The sequence below is a fragment of the Poeciliopsis prolifica genome, unplaced genomic scaffold (genome assembly GCF_027474105.1).
Source record: "Poeciliopsis prolifica strain line A6 unplaced genomic scaffold, Auburn_PproV2 SCAFFOLD016, whole genome shotgun sequence".
Classification (NCBI taxonomy): Eukaryota; Metazoa; Chordata; class Actinopteri; order Cyprinodontiformes; family Poeciliidae; genus Poeciliopsis; species Poeciliopsis prolifica.
The window spans coordinates 6314106-6341048 of record NW_026562391.1 but is presented as its reverse complement, the minus strand read 5'-3'; the positions used below and the strand labels follow the sequence as shown (position 1 = coordinate 6341048).

General features: G+C 39.3%; 1 protein-coding gene across 3 annotated transcripts in view; it reads right to left on the bottom strand.

Annotated features, from left to right (window-relative positions):
• The window catches only part of myh11a (myosin, heavy chain 11a, smooth muscle), a 29895-nt gene extending 7778 nt beyond the window's left edge, over nucleotides 1-22117 (bottom strand). For 2 of the 3 annotated variants that reach the window (XM_055041674.1, XM_055041676.1), the window contains exons 1-24: nucleotides 22012-22117; nucleotides 17570-17937; nucleotides 17137-17293; nucleotides 11417-11444; nucleotides 8604-8703; nucleotides 8475-8501; nucleotides 5479-5571; nucleotides 5316-5379; nucleotides 4891-4989; nucleotides 4586-4729; nucleotides 4385-4480; nucleotides 4168-4286; nucleotides 3912-4064; nucleotides 3623-3796; nucleotides 3320-3493; nucleotides 2604-2718; nucleotides 2297-2490; nucleotides 2099-2220; nucleotides 1950-2019; nucleotides 1700-1860; nucleotides 1477-1585; nucleotides 603-734; nucleotides 223-429; nucleotides 1-138 (exon numbers count right to left, since the gene is read on the bottom strand). In XM_055041674.1, coding sequence (XP_054897649.1) covers nucleotides 1-138; nucleotides 223-429; nucleotides 603-734; nucleotides 1477-1585; nucleotides 1700-1860; nucleotides 1950-2019; nucleotides 2099-2220; nucleotides 2297-2490; nucleotides 2604-2718; nucleotides 3320-3493; nucleotides 3623-3796; nucleotides 3912-4064; nucleotides 4168-4286; nucleotides 4385-4480; nucleotides 4586-4729; nucleotides 4891-4989; nucleotides 5316-5379; nucleotides 5479-5571; nucleotides 8475-8501; nucleotides 8604-8703; nucleotides 11417-11444; nucleotides 17137-17293; nucleotides 17570-17911 — 3018 coding nt within the window. In that variant the 5' untranslated portion in view covers nucleotides 17912-17937; nucleotides 22012-22117. The remainder of the gene's footprint in view (nucleotides 139-222; nucleotides 430-602; nucleotides 735-1476; nucleotides 1586-1699; nucleotides 1861-1949; nucleotides 2020-2098; nucleotides 2221-2296; nucleotides 2491-2603; nucleotides 2719-3319; nucleotides 3494-3622; nucleotides 3797-3911; nucleotides 4065-4167; nucleotides 4287-4384; nucleotides 4481-4585; nucleotides 4730-4890; nucleotides 4990-5315; nucleotides 5380-5478; nucleotides 5572-8474; nucleotides 8502-8603; nucleotides 8704-11416; nucleotides 11445-17136; nucleotides 17294-17569; nucleotides 17938-22011) is intronic. The other variant, XM_055041675.1, reaches the window with a different exon arrangement.
• Nucleotides 22118-26943: the final 4826 nt, after the last annotated feature.

Genomic DNA, 26943 nt, shown 5'->3' with positions numbered 1-26943 from the left:
CTTAAGCAGCTTGTTGTTTTGGTCCTCCATGACCAGGATGTCATCCTCCAGCTTTTTTATCTTTCCATCACACGTCACTTTCTCCAGCTGCAGCTTTTGACGAGCATCCTCTTCTTCTTCCAAATGCTCCTCCAGTTCCTTTAGGAAAAAGCAACCCAGCCATTAGTTTCAACACCTGTCATTATGGACAAATGAGCAGAGAAGTGACGGATCAGATCAGACCTGCATCTGCTGCTGCATCTTCTTCTTGTCCAGCAGCAGTGTCTGAGCGCGTTCTTCCTCTTCATCCAGCCTGGCCTCCATCTCATGGAGGATCTCCTCCAACTCTTGCTTCTTCGCTGCCAGGCGGACCCTCATCTCCTCTGCCTCTGCGTACAGCTCGGTCTCAGCCTGGAGCTGCTCCTGCAGGGCGTTCCGCTCCTCTACAATCTGTAGAGTCAAATAGTAATTTCTTCTTTATGTTTGCTTTTTTTTTGTAAATTTAAATACAAAAAAGAGGATTAAGCAAGTCATTTAAACATGAAATATTCATGTTTAAATATCTAGCAGAAAGGTCTGAAAAACTGATTGTAAACCATGTGATTGGTTGTGTCATCCTTTACCTGAGAGTGTTTCAAGGTGATTTCTTTTAGCTCTGATTCAAACTTGGTTGCCACCTCTTTGGCTCTGTTCAGCTCTTCCTCCTTTAGACTCATCTCCTCCTCTTGTCGGGTCACTTGCAGCAGAGGCTTGACCTGTAAATAGCGAACGATAGGAAAACATTTTTAAACTGGTGTTAAATTTAAAATTGTTTTAAATCATTTATTCAGTTAGTTCAAAATCAGGTCTTGAGGGCAGCTGGTCCAGGAGGGAAACCCAGATATGACCCCATCTCTAAAGCTTAGCCTCATCACTCACTGGAAGAAGCTCATTTCAGCTGCTTGTTAGTCATCTGTCTGCAGTGATCCTGTCTCATTACCATAGATGAGGGTCCCAATGTAGTCAGATCGCTTGGCTTAGCTTTTTGGCTCGATGCAACATCAAGAAAATTAGGCTAACATCAAACTTTCCATACAGCATAGCGCTGCAAAATTTCCCTCAAAGTGAAAAGCTTTCCATATGTGCACAAGAGAAAACATTTTCTGTTAAAGATATACATTTGTGCTGAATTATTGTTGGTAAATGATGCATATCTATTTTAAACTTAATTTAAACTGCAGGATTGTGGCTTAATTTTAATTATACTGAGTTGTTACTGCATCAAAGTTCTGGTATTATTCTGCAGAACCTGCTGCAGGCAGGGAATCTACAACTGGAGAAAAAAAAACTGATACTGAGCCTGGCATGTTTAATCATGAGGAAGGCATTTAAATAAGTTAATATTAACTCATGTGAAGAAAACTCAGAACTAATTCTTATTAAGGAAGATCTTGCACAACACTAAATATAGGCTAGAAAAAAGCTACGCTGTGACATCGTTGTCCGTTAGGATCAGACCTTTGTGAAGAGTCTCCACCACTGCCAGTTCCTGAGTTTAAGGTAAGCAGCACAGTTCCTTTGGATCACTTTCATGGCTGTTAGCTGCTGCTGCCTCTTGGCAAATGCCCTTTGAAAACAAAGCAGTTAAAATAATAAAGAACATGAAATCATAAAAGTAAATCATGTTAATGTTGAGTGAGAGCAGACAAAATTGTGTGAATAAAAGCTTGGGCACTCCTACTTTCTAGCCAGGAAGCCTCTCGCCTGAGCCTGGAAAGCGATTATGATCACGGTGATCTTCAGGTCTCTCTCCTCCTCCAACTGGGCAAGCACTCCAGTTCGGAAGAAGATCTTACTCTGTCCAATCCTGTACAGGTTGGGGTCCAAGTCAAGATGCTTGATCTGCACAGACATAAGATTTTAATAGGACTTTTAGGAAGAGCAGTAAGATGAAGGTCACTGTGAAGATGAGATTAAAAATTTGTTCCCACCATGAGGCAGCAGGCTTGTTTGCCATCCATGAAGCCTTTTGGAATAGCACTTGCAGCCAAGATTTCATATCTGTACAGAGACGGACAAAAGTCGCAGTTACCCAGATTTGTCATCAACTGGATAGTAAGACAAATAGTTTAACACCAACCTTTGACGGAACTCCTGGAAGACAATTCGATTTGGAAAACCTTGCCGACAGATTCGGATTCCCTCCAACACACCATTACACCTCAGCTGCTCAAGCACCAGGTGTGCGTCCAGCTTCCCTGCCTGAAAAGGTTCAATTTTAGGATTTCCACAGCAAGAACTTTAGGATATGATGCAAAAGCTATGTATTGCGCTTAACCCTCTTCTCGTGGTTCGGGATGATGCATCTGACGAAGTTGGGCTGAGTGTTGTGCAGTGTTGTCATGAGCTTTGCCAGAGACTCCTTGTAGAGCTGTCCCACAGTACGAAACATTCCCTTCTTGGTTTTTGACCCGCTTGGCATGGAGCTGTCCGTCATCTTGGCTATTGTGTCCAGACCAACCACCCGGTCCGCTGAAGAACAAAGTGTAAACAGAGCTCGTACATTTACACAATATGTAGATTTCTAGGTAAGGTATTTGTTCACGTGTGAGAAATAATTATTTTGTGTATATCTCATGTCTCACAATCTTTCCAGAGGTCCTGCACAAATGGGCTGGAGGAGTTGTTGAGCAGTGCTGTGACGTTGTCATTTAGAGGGTCCATGTTCTTTGTCAGCCAGGCTGTTGCATTATAATCTACCTAAAACACAAAATCATTACATAACCTTAGTGGATTTTCTTCTTCCTATAAGGCATAAGCAATCAAAGGAAACTTTTTTCAACAACATAGTGGAAAAAGTTTTTAATCTTGTCATCAGAGAAATACATTTTTGCTTTGTTAAAATAACTGGAAGGTATGAACAGTTTGATAATGAACCAATTATAAACCGGCTTGCTGTCACAAAGAAGCAAATTCGCGTCATCTTAATTGGCCTTAATGTATGAAAATTACAAATTGACAATGGCACAAACAGAAAATACATATTTTAGCTCCGACAGTCATTTAGAAAGAATCAAGAGGTGAAAATTTGGGAGACAACATATAGTGAACTGAGGGATGATTCATTTCTGAGATTTTGAAATAGGTCATCTCCATTACAAAAATGTAAAAAGAGAAGAAAAAATAAAAATCAGCTGATCTGACCAACTGTTTTTGCTCAGAACGGGAACAAAATCACCCCCCAAAAATAAATAAATCTTTGAAAAACCTTCAGAAACTTTATTTTAAAAAAATGAGATAATTTTAGATTAAAAGAAAGTCTTTCTTCTTGTGAGCATCAGTGCCATTTCTTCATATTCACCTTTCCAGCATAGTGAAGAATGGAAAACTCTGTTTTGTCTTTGAGCTGCTTTGGTTTGGCAAACTTCACATGGCTTCCTTGCGTGTTCATGAGTTTCTCCACAAAAGAGACATCTGTGGCTTTTGGGAACCAGCACTCTTCATCCAGCAGGGCCAAGATGCCTGGAGGATTGTTCTGTAGAAGATGCACAAGGGGGCTTAGCAAAAAAATAGATAATTTTACATGTTAAACTTCCTCTGTGCATGGAAGTTATTGCAATGTGTTATTTCCAGTGGCTACTTTTAACGTGTCAGTACTCGTTACCGGCCTCTCAATGAGCTCGATGCAGGGCTGCAGGTCAAGTCCAAAGTCGATGAAGTTCCACTCGATGCCCTCCCTCTGGTACTCCTCCTGCTCCAGGATGAACATGGTGTGGTTGAAGAGCTGCTGCAGCTTCTCGTTGGTGTAGTTGATGCACAGCTGCTCAAATGAGTTGTCCTGACACACACAGCAGAAGATCCACATCACATGTCCTCCATCTGTGCAAGTACTTTTACCTCAAGGCATTTGTAGACACGCAATGATGAAATGTGATTGACAAATATGTTCATACTTCAAAAATCTCAAAGCCGGCAATATCGAGGATTCCCAGGAAGGAGGCTCCCTGACGTTTGGTCTTGTCCAATGTTTTGTTGACACGGCCCAGGATCCAGCGGAAGAGTCGCTCAAAAACAGCCTTAGCCAAAGCTTCGATAGCAAAATCAGCCTAATGCATACAAACGAAACAAAATCTATCAACAAATCAAAAGCACCGACTGTTACAAGCACTTCTAAATTAACCTGTAGTGTGTAGTTTGAATTGGTTTTACCTGCTCTTTGGTTTGTGCCTTCTGCACCACCTCTCTGCCCACTTTGATACGAGGGGTGAGGATTGCTCTGGTGAAGTCCGTCACGTTGATGCCCTGCAGGTGGCAAACCTTCTGTGCCGCTGGGGATGTGAAAAAAGTGGTTAAGTACTAAAGCCAATAAGCACAGAAATTTGTAATTAAAACATTATTCGACTCGTTGGACGTAAAAGTTTCTAACCAGTGTTGTCCGGCATGGTGGCCTGCTCTTGATTCCTCTCCTTCTTGAACTCAATGTTTCCCAGCTGCATTACCGTGGAGCAAACCTTCAATATGTCTGTATCATTAAGAGCAAACGCATGAAGTAGACTGATTAAGGTACTGCCACTGCATGAGATATGCAGGCATTTCCATGCACAGTAATCAGCAAAGCCGCTGTTACCAATTCTTTCCTCGTCAGTGAAGCCCATGATGTTCATTGCCTCCATGGTCTCCTCGAACAGCTCATCGTCTTGCTGTCCAGAGATCTGAACGTGGCCCGCACTCAGGAAGCGGTAATTACTGAAGGGCTCCAGAAGAAGGTCCTCTGATGATAACATAAGTAAAACAGTCAAAAAACTTCATTACTTCATTGGGAGCACGCTCAGCTTTCATTTGTCTTCAAACATTTTTTTCCCCCATTTGTAAGGATTTTGATTCCTTGATACGAGGGAGTTTAAAGAAGCTTAAAGTTAATAACCGTCCAACCTTTCAGTTTGTCTTTGGCGCCAGCGATCATGTAGTAGAAGATGTGAAAAGCTCTTTCCGTCTTCGCCTGCCGGATGCACCGGGACTTTTCCAGCAGGTCTGAGAGCAGCCTCTAGTTGAGGAACACAAATGTGCATTCAGAGTAAACAATATATAGATCCCTCTTCTCTCTCTCTGCAATTATAGATTGCCTTTTTTTTGACTGACAGAATACACAGAAGTTTGTGTTTGCAACAAACTGCTGAAAATGTCAAGTGGCATGACTTCATATGCAAGACACAATCTGTCAGCTATCATTTTAATCTCTTCTGTACTTCTGTCAAAGAGTTGTGGTGTGATGAGACTGCAGGCTGTCAAGTAGCTAGAATTGCCTAAATTGTGACAGAAGTAGTTTCAGAGCTGCAAAAAATCTCATTGAAAGATACAAGTCTCAATGTTGGCTCCAACGATGTAGCCCGTCACATCAAAGTTAATGCGGATGAATTTTCCCTGAGAAAGAGAGACGAAAAGGAAAAGTGAGCTTTCTATCACGGACTGGAAAATATCATACATAAATAAAATGTATACTTCTTTAAACCACAAACTCACAAATCGAGAGGAGTTGTCATTTTTGATGGTCTTGGCGTTTCCGAAGGCCTCAAGGATGGGATTGGCCTGCAGAAGCTGCTTCTCCAGCTCACCCTGGTGACAGATGTAGGTGGTGTCAAGAAGACATAAGGGTGGTTCTCAGTGGATGTTTACCACGATAATGATGCGGGACAGGGGGACGAAGGCATGAAATAATTCATCGAATTGATTCACCACTACTAAGGCATTTCACAGCTAGCAGTAAAAGGCATAATTACACAGAATCAAGACAGTCTGTTAGTTTAAGAAAACCTATTTGATATATTTCGATGTATCAAGAATTATACAACTATCCAAACATATTTTCTGGAGATGTAATTTGTCTCCAACAGAAGTAGCTGAGTGAATGTGTCAGCCCATCACTTTGGATCGAGCTAATCCTCCTGATCAAAGTGGTTCCTTTTGTCTGCATTGAGGTCAGAAGCTCATGACCTCTACAGAAACGTTCTCAATTAAAAACACCCACTGTGTAAATGAGCTAAAGCTTGAAGGAGAAAGAAGGGAAAAAAGAAAACAGTATCAAGAAGTAGCTCTTCATATTGATGGTAATTGATTTATATTCAAAGTTGATTAAAAAAAAGTCTCTCTTATTTGAATTCATGGAATTTATTTATATTGAATATAAATGTGATGTTTCTGGAAAAAACGGACTTCTGTACTCAATGCGGAAAAATAAAAGCCAATCTTATGTTTTAGGGAAAAGGGGAAAATACAGACCCACTGGTGATGTGCTGTTCAGAGTTCAGGAAAACTATAAAACAAAGGGAAGAAGACAGAGCACAGCAAGATGGAAGTAAAGGAAAAACTTGCATCTCATGAAATGTAAATATAAACTTTTAAGACATAAGCAGCAGGAGTCAAAAAGGCATGAAAAGGACAGAGAGGAAAACAAACAAAAACATTCCTGAAACTATTTCTTTTCAAACTGTGGGAGCTTCTGTAACTTAGAGGAAAGAATAACTAGGGTGTTTGAGATTAGTAGGAAAAAAAAGTTACTCACTTCAACAACAATTCACACACATAGCCTAATACAGAACATGATCACCGAAACCGGCTTCCCCCTCACCAAGTCAAGGCTTTTGAGATTAAATACACACCACATCAACAACACAACCAGGAAATTCACACAAGATAAAAAAGTAAAAAGCAAAAAACTCCATGCAACAAGTGTAAAAAAGTGGAACAAAAAGGAAATAAGATCAGAACACAAAGTACAAAAAGAAAATGTCTGAAATCTGCAGTAAAAAGCCTTTCTGCTCCCTGTCAGAAATGAAGATCAGTGGGTTTAATCCTCACTGAAAGCTTTTCAAATCAAAAGCATGTCATGATGGGTAAAAACAGAGAACTTAAAATCTTCAAAACGTTACTGTGGTAAAAATTAATGGCACTGGTTTCAGATTCCTTTAGAAATGTCTTAGCCATGACCAGGTGCCCTGAGGAGTTAGTTTTAGGAAAACCTGGAGGCAGGCACAGCTTTTTCCCCTAAAAACAATAAGATAAATGAACTCCATGCACACTCACTGCTGAAGGATGTTAAAGTTTACCACAGAACATTTGGACAATCCAACAAGCTAGAGGGAGAATATAGTCTGGTCACAGGAGACCAGAAAACTCCAAACATGGAGTTTGCCCTTCGTGTTTGGAGGACAAAATGGACGCAAACATCAAGTAACGGAGATGTTTGGGTTATTCTCGACAAGGTGAATCAAGTGTAGATTTTGAAGCTTTCAATTGGTTTCAAAGCCAAACAGCAAAGTCATTGATGTCAGTCAATCTGACTCAAACTGGAAAATCTATTAAAGAAAATAAAAAAAAAAAGTTTGTGTGGATGAACTTGTTCTTTTACCTTTTCTACTTGGTACTAAAGAAATTTTCAGTAAAAATCTGCTACACTTATATGCTGTGTGACTTCACTTAATGCACCCAATTTCTGGAATATTTTGTTTTGATGCAATTGTGACAGAAATCTGGTGCAAATTTGATGCCAATGGACAAATCACTTTACTGAGAAAAATGTCTTTTTTGCTTCATCAAATTGTATAAATCCTTGTTTTTCACACCTTTTGTCTTTAGGCAATGTGCCATGGCATGAACACTTCCAGAACCTATGTCATAAAAATGTAAAACAATAAAATCTGTACAGTTAGAGGAGCTGTTAAAAAAACATCTATGATATCTTTTGTTGAAATAATTTCAGCTGATAAACTTGTGTAAAGATCAAATGTTGGTTCTTTCACTTTTGCACAAACCTGTACCTTGCACGGGCTGTTGTATGAACACAAGGTGGATTCATGAGCTGGGATGGATTTCTGCTGTGTGTGAATGTGTCTGTCAGTGTTTACGAGGTCTATGTAAAAAAAAAAAAAAACATTGATGAAAAAACAATATAATCTGCAACAGAAGAGTCAGTGAACACTTCCTATGTACCTCACAGGTAGATTCTATGTTTAGGAGTCAAGAGGTTGTTGGATTTTGACAGACAAAAACAGGAGATGGGCATGCTCACACTGTGCTCGATGACCTGTGAGAGACTCTTTCGCTGCTGCAGAGAGTTTGATTTCATCTCCAGCAGCAGAGAAAACCATCAATTTGACAAAAATCCCGTCTCAAGGTAGGAAAAGGGGCACGTTCATCGCTGCGTGCCAGTACTCTACTAACCATCATGCAGTCTGAACGAGCCAGTCGCCAGAGTAAAAAGTTGCATTTTCTTTTAGGAAGACGTCCTGGAAAGTATGCCAACATTTTATTCCAGCGAGGAGGCTGTTCTAAATGAGCTGTAGCTAGTGAAATATGTTGAAGAAAACGCCACCTAATTTTAGAAAATTGGACACCCTGGGGGTAGAACAACTCTTATTCTGTGACACTAAACTTCATGCACTTTTCTAACAGAACACACCAATGGCACACGCAAAAAACCCCCCAAAAACGGCACACTTCAGGCATTCCCCATTACTCACGTATGCAAACTGTGATCCTGATTGTTGCTATTTGAAGGAAATATACAGAATTAAACTGGGCAGGTTTTTTTTTAGAGTGAGGGAAGTGACTGACAGATCCTAACACGAGTTCTTCACACAGATACCTACAGCGCTGCTGTCCTTTTTGCCTTTGTGAGACGAGGCCACAACAGCCAGATACTGGATGACCTTCTTGGTGTTCTCCGTTTTCCCGGCACCAGACTCGCCTCTGAAGAATGGGGGAAACAAAGTAAGAACGGGATTAACAGATCTCAAGAGAGAGATAACCATAAGGATAAATAGAACTGACAGGATTTTTGTTCACAGTTCAACAGTCCAGTTTAATTTGATGGGAATCATGTGCTGCAGAGATAACTGCACCACTGCCTGACCCAAAGTAAAATCTAACTTGCCGTTATGTAATCTGATACTTTGATAAAGTGGAATTTTTTATGTCTGAAAATTCAGCTGATCTGGGATTATTTAAGTCATTTCAGTCTTTTGGTTTAGCATTAAAACAGAACATGTAGGGATCAACGTGCAGCCGTTTACTGACATCAGATCAAAATGATGCATATGGTGGTATGCATCATACATTTTGATATATGCCAATTTCCAAGTCACAAAGAATCAAAGCATGGTTGTGGGAATCAAAAACAACATGGAATAATTCTGCTGCGATACAATAACTCCTGTAATATAAATTGGCAGAGATCATTTAAATGAGTTATTATCTTCCCAATAACTTTACTTTTAAATATTCTCAAGAACTTGGCAACAAGGTTGAGATTATTCCAGAAGCTTGATGTTTGCCAGATTTATTAGTCAAATAGTTCATGCACATGGTTGGGATTATTGTCCCTTTAATCCAGTGTTCAGGTTTTAACCATGTAACCCCCAATTTCATTGTCAACATTAAAAAGAAATCTCTTCAGGATGTAAAGAGAAACACAAGAACCACTACCTAAGACTGAAAGGATGCCAACACCTTCAAGCTTTGCCGACATTTACAGAAGCCCACATGGGCGAGGCAAATGTTTTCTGCAGATATTTTTATGTTCAGAGGAGACAAAGATCAGGTGTTTTAAAAGCTTCCAGGGTCACAATGACAAAATCAATGTTTGAAGGAGTCCAGGTGGCTTTCAAACCTTAACACACCATATCAGGCAGGCCAAACTAAAGCTTGTTATTGGTCTCTTACAAATCTCTTTTGGATCTAAATTAAAGTTATGGCAAGGCCATCAGACCGCTCTAACCTGAACTATGTGCTGCTACATCTTTTTAAAGTCACTCAAATGTTTTCACAAAGCAACATGGACAGATTCTTTCTCTCCACACAACAAACTTGGATACAGGAGTCTGATTAGACCCAGAGACGTCAGGCAGAGCACACATGCAAGCTTGTTCGAGGGTCCTTAAAAGGGACGGGAAACTCTGTTAGGGTTTGGCAGCTCCAAGAGGAATCTAACTGTGGTGTCATGTTTAGGCTGAGTAAGGACGTACAACATCCAGACTCAAGCTGCAGATATTTGGGAATGCAGATTAAAATGCATCCAAAATTTTCTTCTGTTCATTAATCGGTGACTTATCACTGAAAGCAGCAACTTTCTCATTATGTTCAAACTTGTGTTGAGAAATTTTTATCTTGCCTCTTCTATGGAGTTTTACTGTGTCGTTTAAAGAGGGAAAATATCCACATAAAACAAACAAACAAATGTTTAGACTTTAAACAATATGCAGACAGGCTGTTGAGTGTCAGAGCACAAATATGGTAAGACAGTTTTAGTTTTGCTTTTCCAGATAATTTAAAATAAGTAAAATATTATTGGGGGGAAATATGTGTGGGAAGCTCCTTGTACTTTATACTCCTCATAGATTTCACTCATGTCCTGCCCTGTATTATATTATTACACGTCAACATTTACAAAATGCATTTACTATATTTGTAAGCATTTTCCACACTTTACTGAGTAGAGGGATATTATTTAACAAAAAAACATCTCCTATAGCCAAATATTTCTACTTATTACTCCTGAACTGCAGATATAATGTTTAAAACAAGGCACAGGTCAACATCCTGACAGTTTCTCCTTCTAAACCCTTTTCATTCATGCTCCATACAAATTTCCCTTCGCGTTAAACATCTGATATTTGGCTGCTGGTATAGAGTTATCTAAACTTCTCCAGTTTCCCTCTGATAAGAAAGGATAATCGCTGAGGAAATTGCTTGATGGGAAAGAATGCACTGCATCCTGGTTGCAATAAATTAAGAGCAAAGTTGGGGAAAACCTTTTTCTCTCAGCTGGTTCAGGACACCGAGAACATTTCTGTCCAGATATAGAATGAAATTATGCAGTCAGATCTGTCTGAGCAAACTTTGAAAATGGAAACTTTAATTATGCATTTTATGTAATTTGTTGTTGTATGCATTTTATCTGTACAGCTCATTCATCCCCTCTCCCCGCCTTGTTTTTACTTTAAGTAGTTGCATGCAACACACCTGTACTGGCACTGGATGAAGCTAAGATATGACATTCAGCTTGAATGACTAATAACATGATAAACTTTTAGTAAATAAACAAGCCAAAATTTAATGAAAGTTAATGCACCACATCAAATTGTCTCTGGAACTGTTCAAAAATTCTCAATAATCTGTTTAGTTCAAATAAACAGAGCTGAGCTCAAACATTTGGAGAGCTAATCTGGTTCTCCCATCAGAGTTCACGACACACTTCCTGACTAAATCCCTGGGTGACAAGCAAGGACACGGATCTCCCAGAGAACTGCAGAAGCTCTAGCATGAATAGACAAGAAAGGAGTTTTCATTTACTTTTGGCCTCTGGTTTAGATCTCTGCTTGCATCAGCATTATGTAACTGTTCTGTGACATCAGGTCTTATAACACAACATAAATGTGAGACATTTGGAGTTTGTTTCACTTACGTGCAGAGAATGGACTGGTCCTCACGATCTGCAAAATCAAAGAGAGTGGCAGCATTATATATTTATGGCAAGTGATTCAGCAGCATATGAACAATGGGATGAATTGAGATCACCTGCAAAAGTACTAAAACTAAATGCTATTTGGGGTTTATACATCAGCTGGTGGTAACAGAGGTTCTCGTTTCAGTTCATTGATGTGGCAAAGGGTCTGAACTTGCAGTGGTGAGAGGAAATACTTCCCCTCAGACAGATGTTATTTTTGCTTTTTTTTTGGTCACACTTGAATGTTTCAATAGAGCTCAGTTTATTTACAGATCACTGATTTGTGAAAACAAAAACACCTATCTAATATCAAGGCCACATTGCAAAAGAATAAAACAAACAATATTCTCCTTATATAAAGATGCAGTCAATTCAGCCCAGTCATACCGATTCCATGTGTTCCAGTTCAATGCTAGTTAAATTTGTTGATAACGGAGAAAGTTACAACCAGAAAGAAAAATGCACACATTCTTGATCAAAATGTGTTCTGGTCTGTGCTTGACTGGCAAGTTGATAAAGTAAATGTAAACAAACCACACCACCTACCAACCACAGACTGGTCTTATTTCATCCAGACTTTCCTTGCATACGTAACCAATCACAAACAGCAAAGCAAAATCCTGCACCAAGAAGCAGATGTAACTAAACAAAAACAAAAGAAAATCTGATATATTTAAATTTTGTACCCAAAGAATATTTAGTCACACACACTTGCATACTCAGCATTGTCTATTTTAGTTCACATTTATTTCAACTTACCTTTAAATGCAACTAATATTACAAAAACAAAACAAGTATTGATTTGTTGGATGTTAAACGTTATGCCAAGAGAAATTCGGAAGTAGAAGGAGTCTGTAAGAGGGCAGCTGTTCTTGCAAAGCATTACATACAAGTCACTCCACATAAATAGATTCAAACTCTGATACATTCAGTTCAGCTCATTTTATGATACAATGCAGTTGGATTAGTTTTACAGCACTCTAAAATTACTCTGGTGTGAAACCTGAAGTTTATGTAGTGTGAAACTAACGTCATACCGCAACAGTTTTTAGCCAACTGATCTGAGTGATAATTCATGTGATTCAGTCCCTGCATACAAAACACCTCCAAGCTCGATGCTGAATAGTCGAGAGCAACTGCTGCACCAGGTGAATCACTTCATGTAATGTTTAAATGCAGAGTCAAAAACAAAGTATCTTTACAGATCTGCTCCACATATAACACAAGCCAGTGCTGACGTGGTTGGTTAGTGCTAACTTGACTCTCCATTCTTCGTAGGCAGTCACAAAACATGCAGCCGGTTCCTACTCTACACTTCCTAATTAAGGCAGAGGGAGAGGGAACGTGCGACGGCCAGATAAGCGTCTTTTTGAACACTATCCAAAAACACAGCTCACTCAACAAAACCTAAAAGGGAACAGAAATGCTTAAACATGTTTATGGGACAGAGTCAGACATATGAAGTCCATATGATTGTTAAAAAAGGCCAGAGATCTTTACACCTCTAAACATAGAGGGAGCACAGAGGAATAAAATGGTTTTCTCCTGCAATGAGACATCAACTCCCTTCTGGGAATTTCACATTTTATCTGCTGCACATCAAAGACTGAAGGGTAATTTTGGAGGCCTGGGATCTCAGCCAAGCTGGGGTTGAATATTTCAAAGCTTAGGAGAATAATCTGAATTTGTGGTAGTTATGCATCACTTTGACTCCAACATGAGAATTGTTCCTACTAGACTAGTCAGTGTGAAACATCCCGCTTCATTGGTTTCAACTTCATGGGAAATACAGCCAGCATTAACGCCGCATAAACTTGCCCTTAGGAGCAGATTTATGTTTCATTAACTACGAAATGTAAAAATAACTAAGCAGCTTCTTTTCAGCACTATTTTTAAGATAGAAAGCCATTCTAGTCAGGCAGATACTCATTGATTTCCTCAAGTAAAACAATATCTAGAAGCTAATATACCAGGGAGAAAAATGTTATTTCTGTCCTACCATCACAAATGGAAGCTGGTTCAAAGAAGACAAATTGAATGTGTGGAAAGACACTTCTTTTCCCGGTATAGTGGAGGTCCTGTGACAAAATGAGGCTGACAAAATGGGAACCTTCTTTGAGAACTTGGCCTCAAGTTATGTAGAAACACATAACAAAAGATTTTAAATAAAAATCCAGTGAACTCTGCCAGAATATGAACAGGCAGTCACTGTATCTTTCATCAGGATAATAATATAAAAACAAGGCCAAATTAATACAGAAATAATCTCCCAACCACAAAGTTCAACCTTTTTATAAAGACTTCTTCGACTCCATGCCTAAATCCAACAGAAGACCCGAGGGAAATAAAGGCTTAACATGACTCCCTGCGTCAATGGGAGAGAACCAGTTTAACCATTTTTAGCTCAGCAATATCAGAGCTCCACTCAGAAATGCACAACTTCCAATAAAGCCACACAGGGGGAAACATCCTGCAGGTTTATACACACAAGAGAGAAAAAACAAAAAGAAGAAGGCGATTTCACACCACAATATCACGGCATGTTTTTGATCCCAGTTTTCCCTGTGATCATTTACTAATGAAGCAGATTTCTGCTTGTGGCACCTCTGTGACTGCAAGTATTATTTCCTCTCCACTCATCATATTCAAAAAAGTCTGGGCTTTCTGTGGACATCCGCAGAGACCACAGGGGGGCGGGAAGAGATGACAAATTTTATTCACATGGTCATAGAGCGCACTGAGAGGTATGAATCTTGTGAAATATTACTGGAAAACATGTTCTATTGGCAACAGGTCAGGGGAGAAGGTGACATTCTAACAGGAAGGTAAAATAAATGCAAATATTGTTTTTCCTTTCTTTCTTTATTTCAATATTTTTACCAGAGGTCACATTGAAAACACTATTGGAAAAGTTATTCACAAATACAAAGGGGTGGTCCATAAACTAAATTATGCAGAAACTGTAATGCGTCATCAGTCCTAAACAAATGTTTATTCTAAGGTATAAGCATAAAATTAAAACAATTTTTTTTCCTGCATAAAGCATGTACATTCCTTTAAGGTGTACTCATAACCTGAGCACTGAGCTGTAATGGTGCTTCTGCAAAGGATAAATTGAAGACATATAATCCAAACACCAGCAGAAATACCAGTCAATCCACCCGTTTTCTTGTTTACCTCCACAGCTACAGTGTAAATATGAGCTCTCACGTAAACACCAACTTCCTGTGCACTGGTTTGTCCCAGGAGGTCTTGGATTAGCAGCTATGGTTTATATATATATATATGTCATACAAATAAAAATCTGGAAAGTTCAGGGCATAGATAGATGAATTCTGCCCCCTTTATTTTGACTACTCAATAAAACACAGTTCTTTCAATCAGAAGTCACCCACCTGCCTGGGTCCAACTTTATCTCTGGTGATCTGTTAAGGTTTATTAGAGAACTGTAGAGTGCTAAGTATTTGTCCTGCAATTAGAAAGTTTGTGCCACAAAACGATGTGCCATTGGGCAAAGCACTTTAGAGCACTTATCAAAGAAGCATCTCAGAAGTTTATTGCTGCTGTGGAGATGTTGGAGAGATCCACAGCTAAGCTGGAAGAATCAATTGACAAATTCATCAACAGGGACTCCACAAATCAAGCTTTTATGCAAGAGCAGAAAGATGGAAAGCCTCTGCTGAAAGAGAGACATCCCGAGTTTACCACAATTGATGAGGGAAACACAGCAAACATGTTGAAGAAAGTTTTCTATGCAGATTAAACAAGTTAGTTTGGGGGCAAACTAAGGCTGCACATAGCTCCAAGCACAACACATGGTGGTTCACCTTCCCCCAAGGCGGTAATCCTACAACCAGAACGTCAAAGAAATCTCTTAGACAACATGTTCATGGCTGTGAAGTCAAAGCTCAGATCCAAATCCAATTGAGAATCGGCAACAAGAATTTGGAAAAGGAAATAAAATAAAATTTTAAGCAGAAGAATCTAAAAGAACTTTAGCCCTTAGATGTGCAACTTTTGCTGCTGTAAAGTTGGTTCTCAAAAAGTTTTCCCTCAGATGGGATTTTTCAGATTTTTATTTCTGAAAGGTTTGAAAACCACGTTCCAATTCCCTTACATTTCCCAATTAGGCACTACTGTGTGTCGTTTTGTCAGACTACATCCCAATGCTGTTGTTTGTGATTAAAATGTGACAACATTTAAAGGCAGTTCAATGGGTTATGAATATTTTTGTAATTTATTTTGAGAGGACATTAGATCGTTTTATTATACATCTGTGTAACTCACTAAAAATGTGCAAAAGTAAAAACATAACTGAACGCTGGCATAATGTGCATCTACTTTTTGATCTAGCCGCAGAATTTATTACATGTAATCAAACAGTTCTTTTACAATAAATATATAAATAAATATACCGACTTCTTAAATTTCCTTTTTGGGAAATAATTTTCTACCACATATACAGTCATTCTGAATGGAAAAGCTCTAATATTACAGAGAATGATTCAACTTTGGACACTGTCAAAACTGCAAATCATCCTTCATAAGTTTCCTTCAAATATTCTGTGTCATGAAGAAAGAAGTAGCAGCAAAACTGAAGGGGAGATTTTGGAAGAAGGAAATGCTTTACTGCCCTCCGCCCATCTCTCAATCCAGATGTCAACTCCTTTGAGAAAAAGTCCTCATGTCAACATGAAATCAAGTGGTGCAAAAGCTCCCTGGAAACAGATTCTGTGGGAAATGAGCTGTTGTGAAATCGCATCACTGCAGTTTGAGCCAAGAGCCATTTACTGTAAGCACGGCGCTGCCAAGGCCACATTCGTCACATCTTTGATACACTGACTCTAAAACGGGCTGGAAAATACTATTCAGGAACCTGCCAGTTTCCTCATCATTGTTGCAAAACAGCAAGCAGAAAGGAAGCTTTGAGGAGGATTTTGACTTAATAGTTATCACAAGTCTGCAAGTGAAACTGAAGTTTAATTCAAACAGGGAAAAAAAAAGTTAAAACAATTTATCATACTGAACATAAGATGATCAGGAAATTCCTTAAGTTAGTTAAAAGTCAGTGTTTTACTCTCGGTAATCGTTCTGACCTACATTACGATCCACTGGCATGACAGGCTGCAAGGGTGAAAAACTGCAACTTGACGACTCCTTCATCTGAGGGGTTGAGCCATTATGATTTCACACACTCTTAGTTTGTGCATATCCCTTTTATCAATCAAATCTGTAGCTTTCCTGGGACTTCTCACTACTCATAATCATACATTTGAAATCATTTATATTTTTATAAATATAAAAATATCCTTTAAGTTGCTCCTCCACATCCAAGTTAGCATCCTTCAATTTAGCTCTTGATGAAAGGAAAACTTAACCACACTTGCAAACAATGGATTATATTTGATCCACTCTTGTACAAAATACTTGCAATGATCTGCATTGTTTTATATTCAGTTATACAAAAGCTGATTTGTAAAGCTTTTATTTAATTTGAAGACTTTCGGGGCCCAGCTTAATTATTTTACCACTCTACACAGATTTAAAAAATATCAAACCAATGACAAGGTTAATAAAAACATATCAAAACTATTTTTTTTTGTTTAATTAAGACTAATTTAGAACGGGTTGATCTTAAAAACAGACAGACTCAGAAGGAACTGTTTGAGAAATCCTACCTTGCATCATGTTTCTGTAGGCATTGTCAGCTATAGCGTAGATATGAGGGGGGATTTCATGCCGTTTCTTCCCTTTGTACATGTCGATGATCTTCTCGGAGTAGATGGGCAGCATTTTATACGGATTCACCACCACACAGAACAGGCCAGAGTACGTCTGCGAAAACACAAAAATGTCACATTCAAAACCTGGAGGACGTTTTGCCTTCATGGTTGTTAGAAGACAGTGAGTAAGGAAATTATGTTTTTGTAACATAATTTAAGAAGAAATTGTGTAAGAAAATGTGTTCATGTAAAGATATTTCAGCCAAAAAAACAAAACAAAACAATAAAGCCAAGATATTATAAGTGTTTCCTTCAGATCCCTGTCAAACCAATATGCACAATCAATAACACTCAGAGGCAATTTGCATGTTTTCTGCAGCGTACTTACATAAATGAGCCCGGAGAAGTACCTCTCGCGTAGATTGTGCAACACAGAGGCTTCATTAAGGCAGGTGAGCTCGGCCATGTCCTCCACCTTGCTGAACTTGGGCGGGTTCATCTTCTGGATGTCGTCCTTGTTGACAGTGACCTTCTTGCCGTTATCAGCCAGCTCCACCAGCACCTCGTCGCCGTGCTCCTCCTTGACGCTGGCCGCCTCGAAGCCGTGCCTCTCCGAGGGGATCCAAACCAGCTTCTTGGCCGACCAGTCGGCCTGAGCCATGGGGCTGTTCAGGAAGTCCTTATCGACGAAGAGGAACTTCTCGTCCTCTGACGGGGCCTTGTTGGACATCTTGGCTAGTGGTGGAGGGCCAGATGCTGAAAAGAATCAGTGCATCAAATGGTAGAAATGGATGGCACATGGAGGAGTCATGTTATAGTCAAATGACACCATATCTATAGGATCATAATCGGAGCGTAAAGGTTCTCATTTGAGGATAGGGAGAAAGAATAGAGTGAACATTGGAACAAGTCCTTTCAGCTGCTTCATATTCTAAATACCGCATCAAAAACATAGCCTTATATTATTGTAACTGTGCTTTTATATTAATTTTCAGAATGACCCTGATAAGCCTCTATAAAACCCAGTGAAACATCTGGAGGAAAACTGCTATAAAAAAACAAAGCAATCCATTTAAACTGAGTAGAGTATAAACCAGAGAAGTAGCCAGGGGACCAATGCAGAGATCCACAGCTCAGGCAGGAGAATCTGTTGACAGAACCACCATTAGTTGGGTACTCCACAAACCTGGCCTTCACGGAAAGCCATGAGCAACATCTCTAGTTCACCATCAGCCGGGTAGAGAACACAGCAGACATGTAGAGTAAGACGCTCTGGTCGGATGAAACTCACATTTCCCCAATTAAAATATGGTGGTGGCATCATTAGGCTGTGCTTTTCTTAAGCAGAAACCAGGGAAGCTGCTGATGACTCATTACTGAAAAATAAATGTGTATCAAACAACCTGAGCCTGAGGTTCACCTTCCAGTGGATCAGTGCCCCTGAGCCTTACAGCCAGTTACACTGTGGTGGTTTAAATGAAACTATTTTTATCTCTTAGTCAAAGTCCAGATTGAAATGCAATTGGAAATGAGTGCTTCCCATCCAGTCTGACTGTCTTTGAGCTATTCTGCAGAGAAGAAATGAGATGCAGCCACAATTGCAACAAAAGGTTCTACAAAGCTTTGATGAGGGGGCCTAAACACAAATGTTCACCACACTTTTCAAATTTTTATTTGTAAACAAAAAATTTTTACATTTTCCTTCCTATTCATATATTACACAAAATACATTCAAGTTTTGCAACATGACAAAATATGAGTAAGATGATAACCGTGAATACTTTTCCAAAGAACTGTAATCCAGTAAAATTGTCTTGCCTGTAGCTAAAAGACATAAAATGTGTTTTTTTTTCATGTCCCCCCCCATTAGGGAGTTTCAGAAAGCAGCCATTCTCACGGACGTCCACCTCCCTCTCGACCCCACGCGTCACACGGGAAACGAACAAACAATTCCCCTCTCAACTGCAGACATAACGACTGAGGCTGGGAAATTGGTTTTAATTAACCTCACAACATCGTGTCAACAGATTTATCTGAAAGACAACCCAAACAACTCATACAGAGCGACTTGTTCTGCTACTGAACCATCGAGTTCCTCCTAAATTTAATAACCACAATTTTTTTCCCCTGTCCCTCCATATCTCGCTCTCCCAGTCTCCTGCTTAGGGGAAGCTTCAGTCTCGTGCTGTGATGACCATATAAGGGCTCCTTCTCTGGAGCCGGGCTCCTTTCTGCGGACCTAAACAGCAAGGCAAGTGAATTCCCAAACAAAGCCCATATAGGGAATAGTATGTCTCTGGTCGGCTTTGTCGTTTACTGCAAAATGATAACAGCGAGGCAGAGAGGCTGAGGGGGCTCGGGACTTTAACAACCACGCTTCACATGGGCCCCTGTTGGAATTCATTTTTAAAGGTTGTAGTCAGTGGCTGCATTATGAACAAGTGTCTTGCTTTTAGAGAGCCCTGCAGAGGAAGGCGACATAACAAACTGGAGTAGCTGCATCCTCCTGAGTGCTTTGCAGAGAAAGTAAGAGTATAAGGCAGACAGTGACGACAGTGACTGTCCTGCAAGGTGGAGCAGCTTTCCAGCTTTTCTGACTAAAGAAGACGATCTCCACGCGTGGCATAGAACTAACTCGACCATCATCACTGTGAAACATGGTAGTGGTAGCATCATGCTGTGAGGAGGTTCCTCTTTAACAACAAGAAAGAAAGCTGATAGGGAGATAGATGGAGCTTAATTCAAGAAAACCTGGAGGAAATCATTTCATCCATGAGGTTTCCATTTCAAGGACCGTATGAACCAATGCTGTTTGGGTATAAAAGTGACACGGATCCTATTTTATAGCATTCTGACCAGACTATTGTCCAACTGAACACAATAGAAATGAAACCACTGTCTTAGTGAACTGTTGGTTTAAGACAACACCCACTTCTCCATCACTGAAGCATCAAATTTATTAAACAATTATCAGTGATATTTTTCACCCCTCAGCGGGAAAGTCGACAACTATAGCTAGTTTGGTTAAATAAATCTAAAACAAAAAACAAACAACAACAAAAAAACAACTCCAAAAGACGTACTTCTGTATTCATGACAAACTCTGTGAAGCTTTCTGGATGGATCATAAATCACCAATCTTTCTCTCTGCAGACTCTTGCCTTTATCTTTTTATTTGTGGAGTCGGCCACAAACCGAGTGGGAACTAAGTAATAAAACAGCCCCAGCCTTCCAGAGAACACTTATAAACCCTCCACTGAGATTTAAAAAAATAAAAAAAGCTATCCACCTAAACAGACTATTTAAAAATAATATGACCACCTAAAAACCTTCCATCAACCTATCAAAAGTGGCCAAAGATCAGAGATGAAAGTCTTTGTAAGGGATTGTGAGAGATGGGTTAAATCAGCTGATGCTCTGCAGATAAAAGTAAACGGACGTTTCCTGACACACCTCGTGTTTAAAGGACACACTGCTCCTCCTCATGCTCTTCCAGCTTTCCTTTTTTACACAATTTCATTTAACACCCACATCAAGCCTTTGATCATTTAAAATGTTGAGTCAAAGTTTTTGCATCTTAAAGAAGACTGATTTGAGATTAAAAAACCCCAAAACAAAACAAAAAACACTCTGAATCAGTTACAATGTCTGTAGCCAAACTACAGTTAAGCAAATTGTATTATGTTAAATATAATTCAGTGTAAACACCACAAGTCATTTTGAAGCATTAATAATGTCTTTGTTAAAAATAATAAACTAGGAGCTTCCCTGTAGACTTTATGACCTTTCTATTTGTGGTTGGGGGAATTTGACCTTAAAGGCCAGTAAATCATGTTCATAATTTCCTATCTGAAATGCTCCACAAACATTTGTTATCATCAAACTAAGAAACCTAGATCCTTCACACATTTAGGACTAAGAAATAAAAATAAAAAAAACACAACAGAATCATGTTTTCTGAATTTAGCACTTGATTTCTGCAAAAAAAAAAAAAAAAAAAAAAAAAAAAAGGGGGGTGGGGGGTTCTTATCATAAGCTTTAAGAATGCAGAGCTATCAGGCTGAACACAGAATACAAATGTAGTCAAATCAAAACTCCCTTCTCCTTCAGTGAGAACAAATATAGTGTCACTGTCACGAAATAAAACCTTCATGTCCCCACTCATCGTTCAAACACTTGTAGTTCAAAAGCTTTGGCCCAAAGTCCAGTGATAACTTCACGTCTATGTTTATGAGAACAGGGGAGCATTTCCAGCTTGCCTTGACGTTCTGCATCTCCAAATAAACCTCCAAACAAATTAAACATAATTGTCGTGTAAGTATTAACTTCACAGGACCGCGTTTGGAAAACAGGAAACTCCATTAATGGTCAGTCATGCTTTTACCGAGATAAAAGTGGGACTTCCTTTTGTCATTCTCAATCCTGCGTCTCTCCGTTAAACAATTTGCTCTGTTGAATTAGCAATAAAACTCCTCCTGGGTCAGCCTTATTGGTTGTATTCACAAAGCAGCGGCAGCAGCATTGTGTTACACATATTATATGTCCTGTCAAAGAACAAAACAACACAAAATCAGCTGAACACGAATCAGACGGAAAGCGTAATTGGCCAATCCGAAGGCGTTAATTGGTTACTCATAACAAGAGCGTGAGTTGACTAATAACGTGACGCTCAGGCAACTCGAGTGTCTAATTAGCCAATTATATCCAATTTCAGGAAAAGTAGGTTAAAAAAAAAAAAGAAGTAACGCGGTGAAGTTAGAAAGTGCGGCTGACGCCTGACAGGTGCGCTTCAGTCAATTTCAAGATATCCCTCCGCTAGGAAATACTCACATAACGAGAAGGAAGTTCGGATTTGGAAAGCTGGAGTTTGGAGAAGGTGGCCGTCGACGAGGTGCTCCCCAAGCAAGCAGTCCAAATGACCCCCGTCAATTTAAAAGCCCGACCATTTAAACTGTGCCTCCCTTTCGCCTCCTCCGCCAGAGTCGAGGAGCGAGGCTGCGGACATGCGCAGTAAGGTCCGCCAGGGGGTCGAACAGGAGAAAACCAGAGTTGATGAAGTTTCAGAGGATGAAAAGTCAAATTACTACCGCATGCAACCTTTATATTATTATAGACTAGAATACTTTAGAAGATTACACTGACAATGAATTTGCTTGTGCAGTTTAATTCAGGTCAATATCTGTGCTTAGACACAATATTGAGAAAGATAAAAGTACATCTAGGGTTGTGCACATCACTATCAACATGACTGGGTCTTTATGCCAGACACTGAAATAATTTATTTCTAACCGCAAGCAACACCTGTCTGGTAATTAGCTAATATCGCTTAGATCCTTTTAAATGGGCACAGTAGGAAGGGAAATTTATTTGAATTATTTGTTTAAGAAAGGTTAATCAATCAGATGTCCTCATATTTCATCAATGACTGCAAGATGACTGGAGTATTTGGCAACAAAACAAGCCCAAATTACCACCCCTCCGTCACCATGCCTGACAACTGGAAGGAGACGTTTGTGATGAGAGCAATCATATCCACTTAGGAAGATTTATGAAATCAGGTGCAAGTTTGAAAATCTAAGTAATGCTACTAAAGCCTTTTAGAAAAAACAAACAAACAAATAAAGCTTGGCAAAAACAAGCTTTGTTCGATCTTTTGTATTTGCACAGAAATGCATGTAACATGCTGACTGAGATCTGCAGAGTGTTATGTGCTCTGACCTTGGGGTGTTCTGGTCGGGAGTTATGAAAAACCTGTCAGTGTTTGCTCTTGAGAATTATTCTCTCGCTAAAAAAATGACAAACTTCACATTGTTGGGAATGGCCTTACAACTGTCCCCAGATTGAAGGACAGCAACAATCGCTTCTCTGAAACCGGCACTGCAGTCTTTCCACCTGGCCTTTGTGTGAACACACATCTAATTTTTCCAGAACAGCAAAGTGAAAAATAGTCTTTCACTGAGATGGTTACACTGATGATTATCAAATGCTTTTCAAAAACACGTGGCTGATCCTTTCTTCCTATACTCAGTAAAAGCAGCAAAAATTTACTTAGTTTTTCCAAATTTCTTTCCATTTTGTTTTTGATGAATAAGTAAAAAGATGTACTTATACCCCAAATACCCAATGAAGGACAAATGGACTGATTTCATTCTTTCTCTCTGATTGAATGTGTTAGTATTCAGATTCTCCCTACACAACAGGTCCTTATTTGTTAACCATTACACATTTACTAACTCATTTAATCATTATCTCTATGTCTGTGGTTCAAGGTTTTTAGCTTTTCTTTTCCAGGTTCCCATCATTTTATCTGTTCTGTTCGGCTGTTTTATCTTCACCTTTGGTTCCTTCGCCTGCCTGTTGTGTCCATTTTTCAGAGATTTTGGTTGTCAAAACCTGCCTGTGTCTGGTACTGCTGTCCACCGTTTTGGTAATTCTCCTCCTCCTTAACCGTAATGTTCTTATGTACCGGCTTGGAGCATCTGGAGTTGGTGGAAGAAAGAAGCCCTGAACTGTAATGTGACTCTGTAGCCTTAACATATTATTAAATGCTGACATACCTTGGGAGATGAGCAATGGTGATGTTTTTGATGTAACATAACAAAATTGATAAAAAGGTTTAGGGTTCTTCATTTTTATGCTTAAAATAGTGAAGTAAATAAGCTGGAGTCAACGTGATATTTGGCTTTTAACTAATCTCTAAATTACCATATGCAAACAATACTGATGGTGACAAAGCAGAAGATAAAAAGCAGCAACTTCATCAAAGAAATTGCGAGTTGGTCAGGATTTTGTTGCAGTTTGGTTCATTTTTCAAATAAATATAACACAGTTTAATATTATTATCATAAAAAAGCCAAGATTTCCACAAAGAACAATTTATGGATTATTGTAATAATCTACATTTTCCTTTAATAGATGTGATGTGTTTATTCTAAATGATAAAACATAGCAAAGCAGTGCATTATTTAGCCAACAAGGCTATGACCATTTCAGAAACTACACTAAAGGCTTGGAGAGTTTTGTTACCAGAAAGAAACTGGTAACAAATGAGTAAAAACACATGGTGCTAGTTATATTTAAGGCCCTGAAGAGGAGGGTTTCACCATGTCTATGTCAGTCATTTTGTAGACCTCACCATAATAGTTCTATTTTGAGAAACTGAGAACTGTACCTGAACACATTTGATGTTGGTTAGAAACTAAATAATGTAAATTATCTAGTGAAGACAGAACTGGCAACGAACGTCTGTGGGCTCCAGTCCAGCGAATGGATCATGCAATGTGTTCCCTGTCTTGATAAGGAAGACCAGCGGAGGATTCCCCTTCCCTGTAACGTCTCTGGAGCGTTCCCCCCAGCACACAACTCATACTTAAACCAAGTACTGTGAGATTTCTTTGTGAGTTTCCCATTTTTTACACCCTCCACATTCCAGTATGGAAAACAAATCCCCCCTCCTTGCTGCATCCGTCCTTTTCCAGTTTCTCCCCAATGGAACTTCCTATATAAGGACACCGCTCTGTTTGTGCCAGTAAATCAAGCGTCTACCCGATGGCGATGGCCTGTTTAGTCCCAGATGCAAAAAACCCTGTGCAGTTGCGTGCCAGCGCGTGTGAAACCTGACGATAGGCCAGCATCATAAAGATGGGGAGGTGTTTGTGGAGGAGGAACGCTGACTGAGAAACGTGGAAGAGATGAGACAAACGCAGGAGATGAGAAGAAGGGGGAAAGTAAGGCAGCAGATGCGTGGAGCAGCGAGGCTGCAATGTGTGCCATATAAGGAGAGTGGAATCTCTGCAGCTTTCTGTGTTGCTTTCAAAGTCTCATATGAGCAACAACCCCAAGCCCTGGTGACTAAATATGGTCCAACAGGATCAGCATTGTTGAAACTAAGATGCCTCTGAAAGGGATAGCTCTGACAATTTCCCTGCAGTCATCAGTGACAGGTAAATTTAGCGTTCCTTAATATGTGAAGGTAAGAGGTGGTTATAAATCAAGGAACGAATATCTAGTGTTTTTCCGTTAGAGGAAAGATTAGCAATGCCCCTCAGAGTCGTTGGTTGGTTCTGTAACAAATACTTCCATGTCTTGTGTAATGAGGTCCATTCGGTCGCATCATCAGTAAGAAATCATGAAACTAAACAAGAACACAAAGTTTCAGAGCAGCGCGTTCTAAAACAAAGATCTGACCTTTACTTTGTCCAAACATTATCCCTTCCTCCCTTGTCCAGCTGTGTGAGAGAAGGAAAAAAAACCCCATCTGACCAGTTCCTCAAATTAATTATTAAAAGCCGGGGCAACTGCAAAAGAGCAGGGAGGGAGATAATGTGAGTAGAAAGTCAAGAATTAGATCCAGCAAAGTGAAAGCATCCAAATGAAACAAAGTCAGGAATATTTTTAACGACTCAAAATAAAATGTTAATTTGAAGAGCACTTTGAAATTACATGAGGTCGCCCAGAAGCCGTCCATCAATAAACCTGCAAAAACTGCTTTGCATGTGAACCTCTCATCAGGCTGGTGCATCAAAATAAAAATAAAAAAACATACAATGGGATTTTTTTCTTTTTTTACATATAGAAATTTTGATCACAGTCCTAATGTTTCAGTTTCTTTGCCTTTATGTCCATAGATGGCCATCCATTGGAGCAATATGTTTATAGATATGTTTGACCCTCTTGGAATGCAATTTCATTCTAATTTGAGCTTGGAAAGAAACATAATTTTTCCTCTGCTGCATCTAAGACAAATGGAAGTCAATGCTACCATACAAGCTGTCTCGTTTCCATGAAGTAGAGAAGAAAATTCAACCTGTGAGAACAGGAACATCGGCTCCAACAGACAATACGCAACTTTATGGGCTTATATGGCACTTTCTTTCCTCTTGAGGTAACATTTAAGGAAGTTGGAAACTTACAAATACATGTTCAACTACGTTGTACAGGTCAATTATGAAAAACGTAGAACACACTACTTTCTAAAGGTGATCCGTTTAGTTTTCTTTCATTGTCAAACTATGGTAAATTAGCCACTGGACATAATTGGCCTGCATTTAATGATGCTCAGGTGCAAGGTTAATCCAAACTGATGATAATGCTTTCTGATGTGGACGAAATTCTGATTATGACTCCATTTTACATTTGAGTTTTGTATTACCATAAAGACTTTCAAAGAAAATGTGTTAATGTAACTTTATGGGATAATTGTTTATAAACCCAAGTAAACTATAAAAAACGTCTGTAGATAAAATATGTATATGTCTGGATCTTGGAGAAACCAGGAAACTTAGCTACAATAAAAGAATTTAAAAACGCACCATCTAAAGTGGTGGTGTCCATTTCTGGCTTGTGTCTTTTACGTAAGTCCCTGATGCATCACACCTCTTTCTGAATGACTGAATTACTACACCTGTTATCATGACACATGTTAGCATCCTGAATGTTTAGGGCCGGTTTACTGAAGGATCTTAAAGCTTGTAGGACACCAGTAATCAGACAGGCAGTCCTTACCATTTCTGTGGTGATATCGCCACCATGTGGCACACAATTAAAACAGCACCTTTTCTGAATGAAGCTCAAAATATCTTGAAATGATTAATTCTGTATTATCAAAACAGCAAATGGACATATATTTGTAAACACAAAATATGAATAAGTTTATTTTTTGTACAAAATGTATTGTTCACATCTTGTTCTCTTGTGAATGTATTGTTCACAAGAGAACAAGAAAAAAAAAACCTCCCTCCCTTCCCCCCACACTTTGACGAC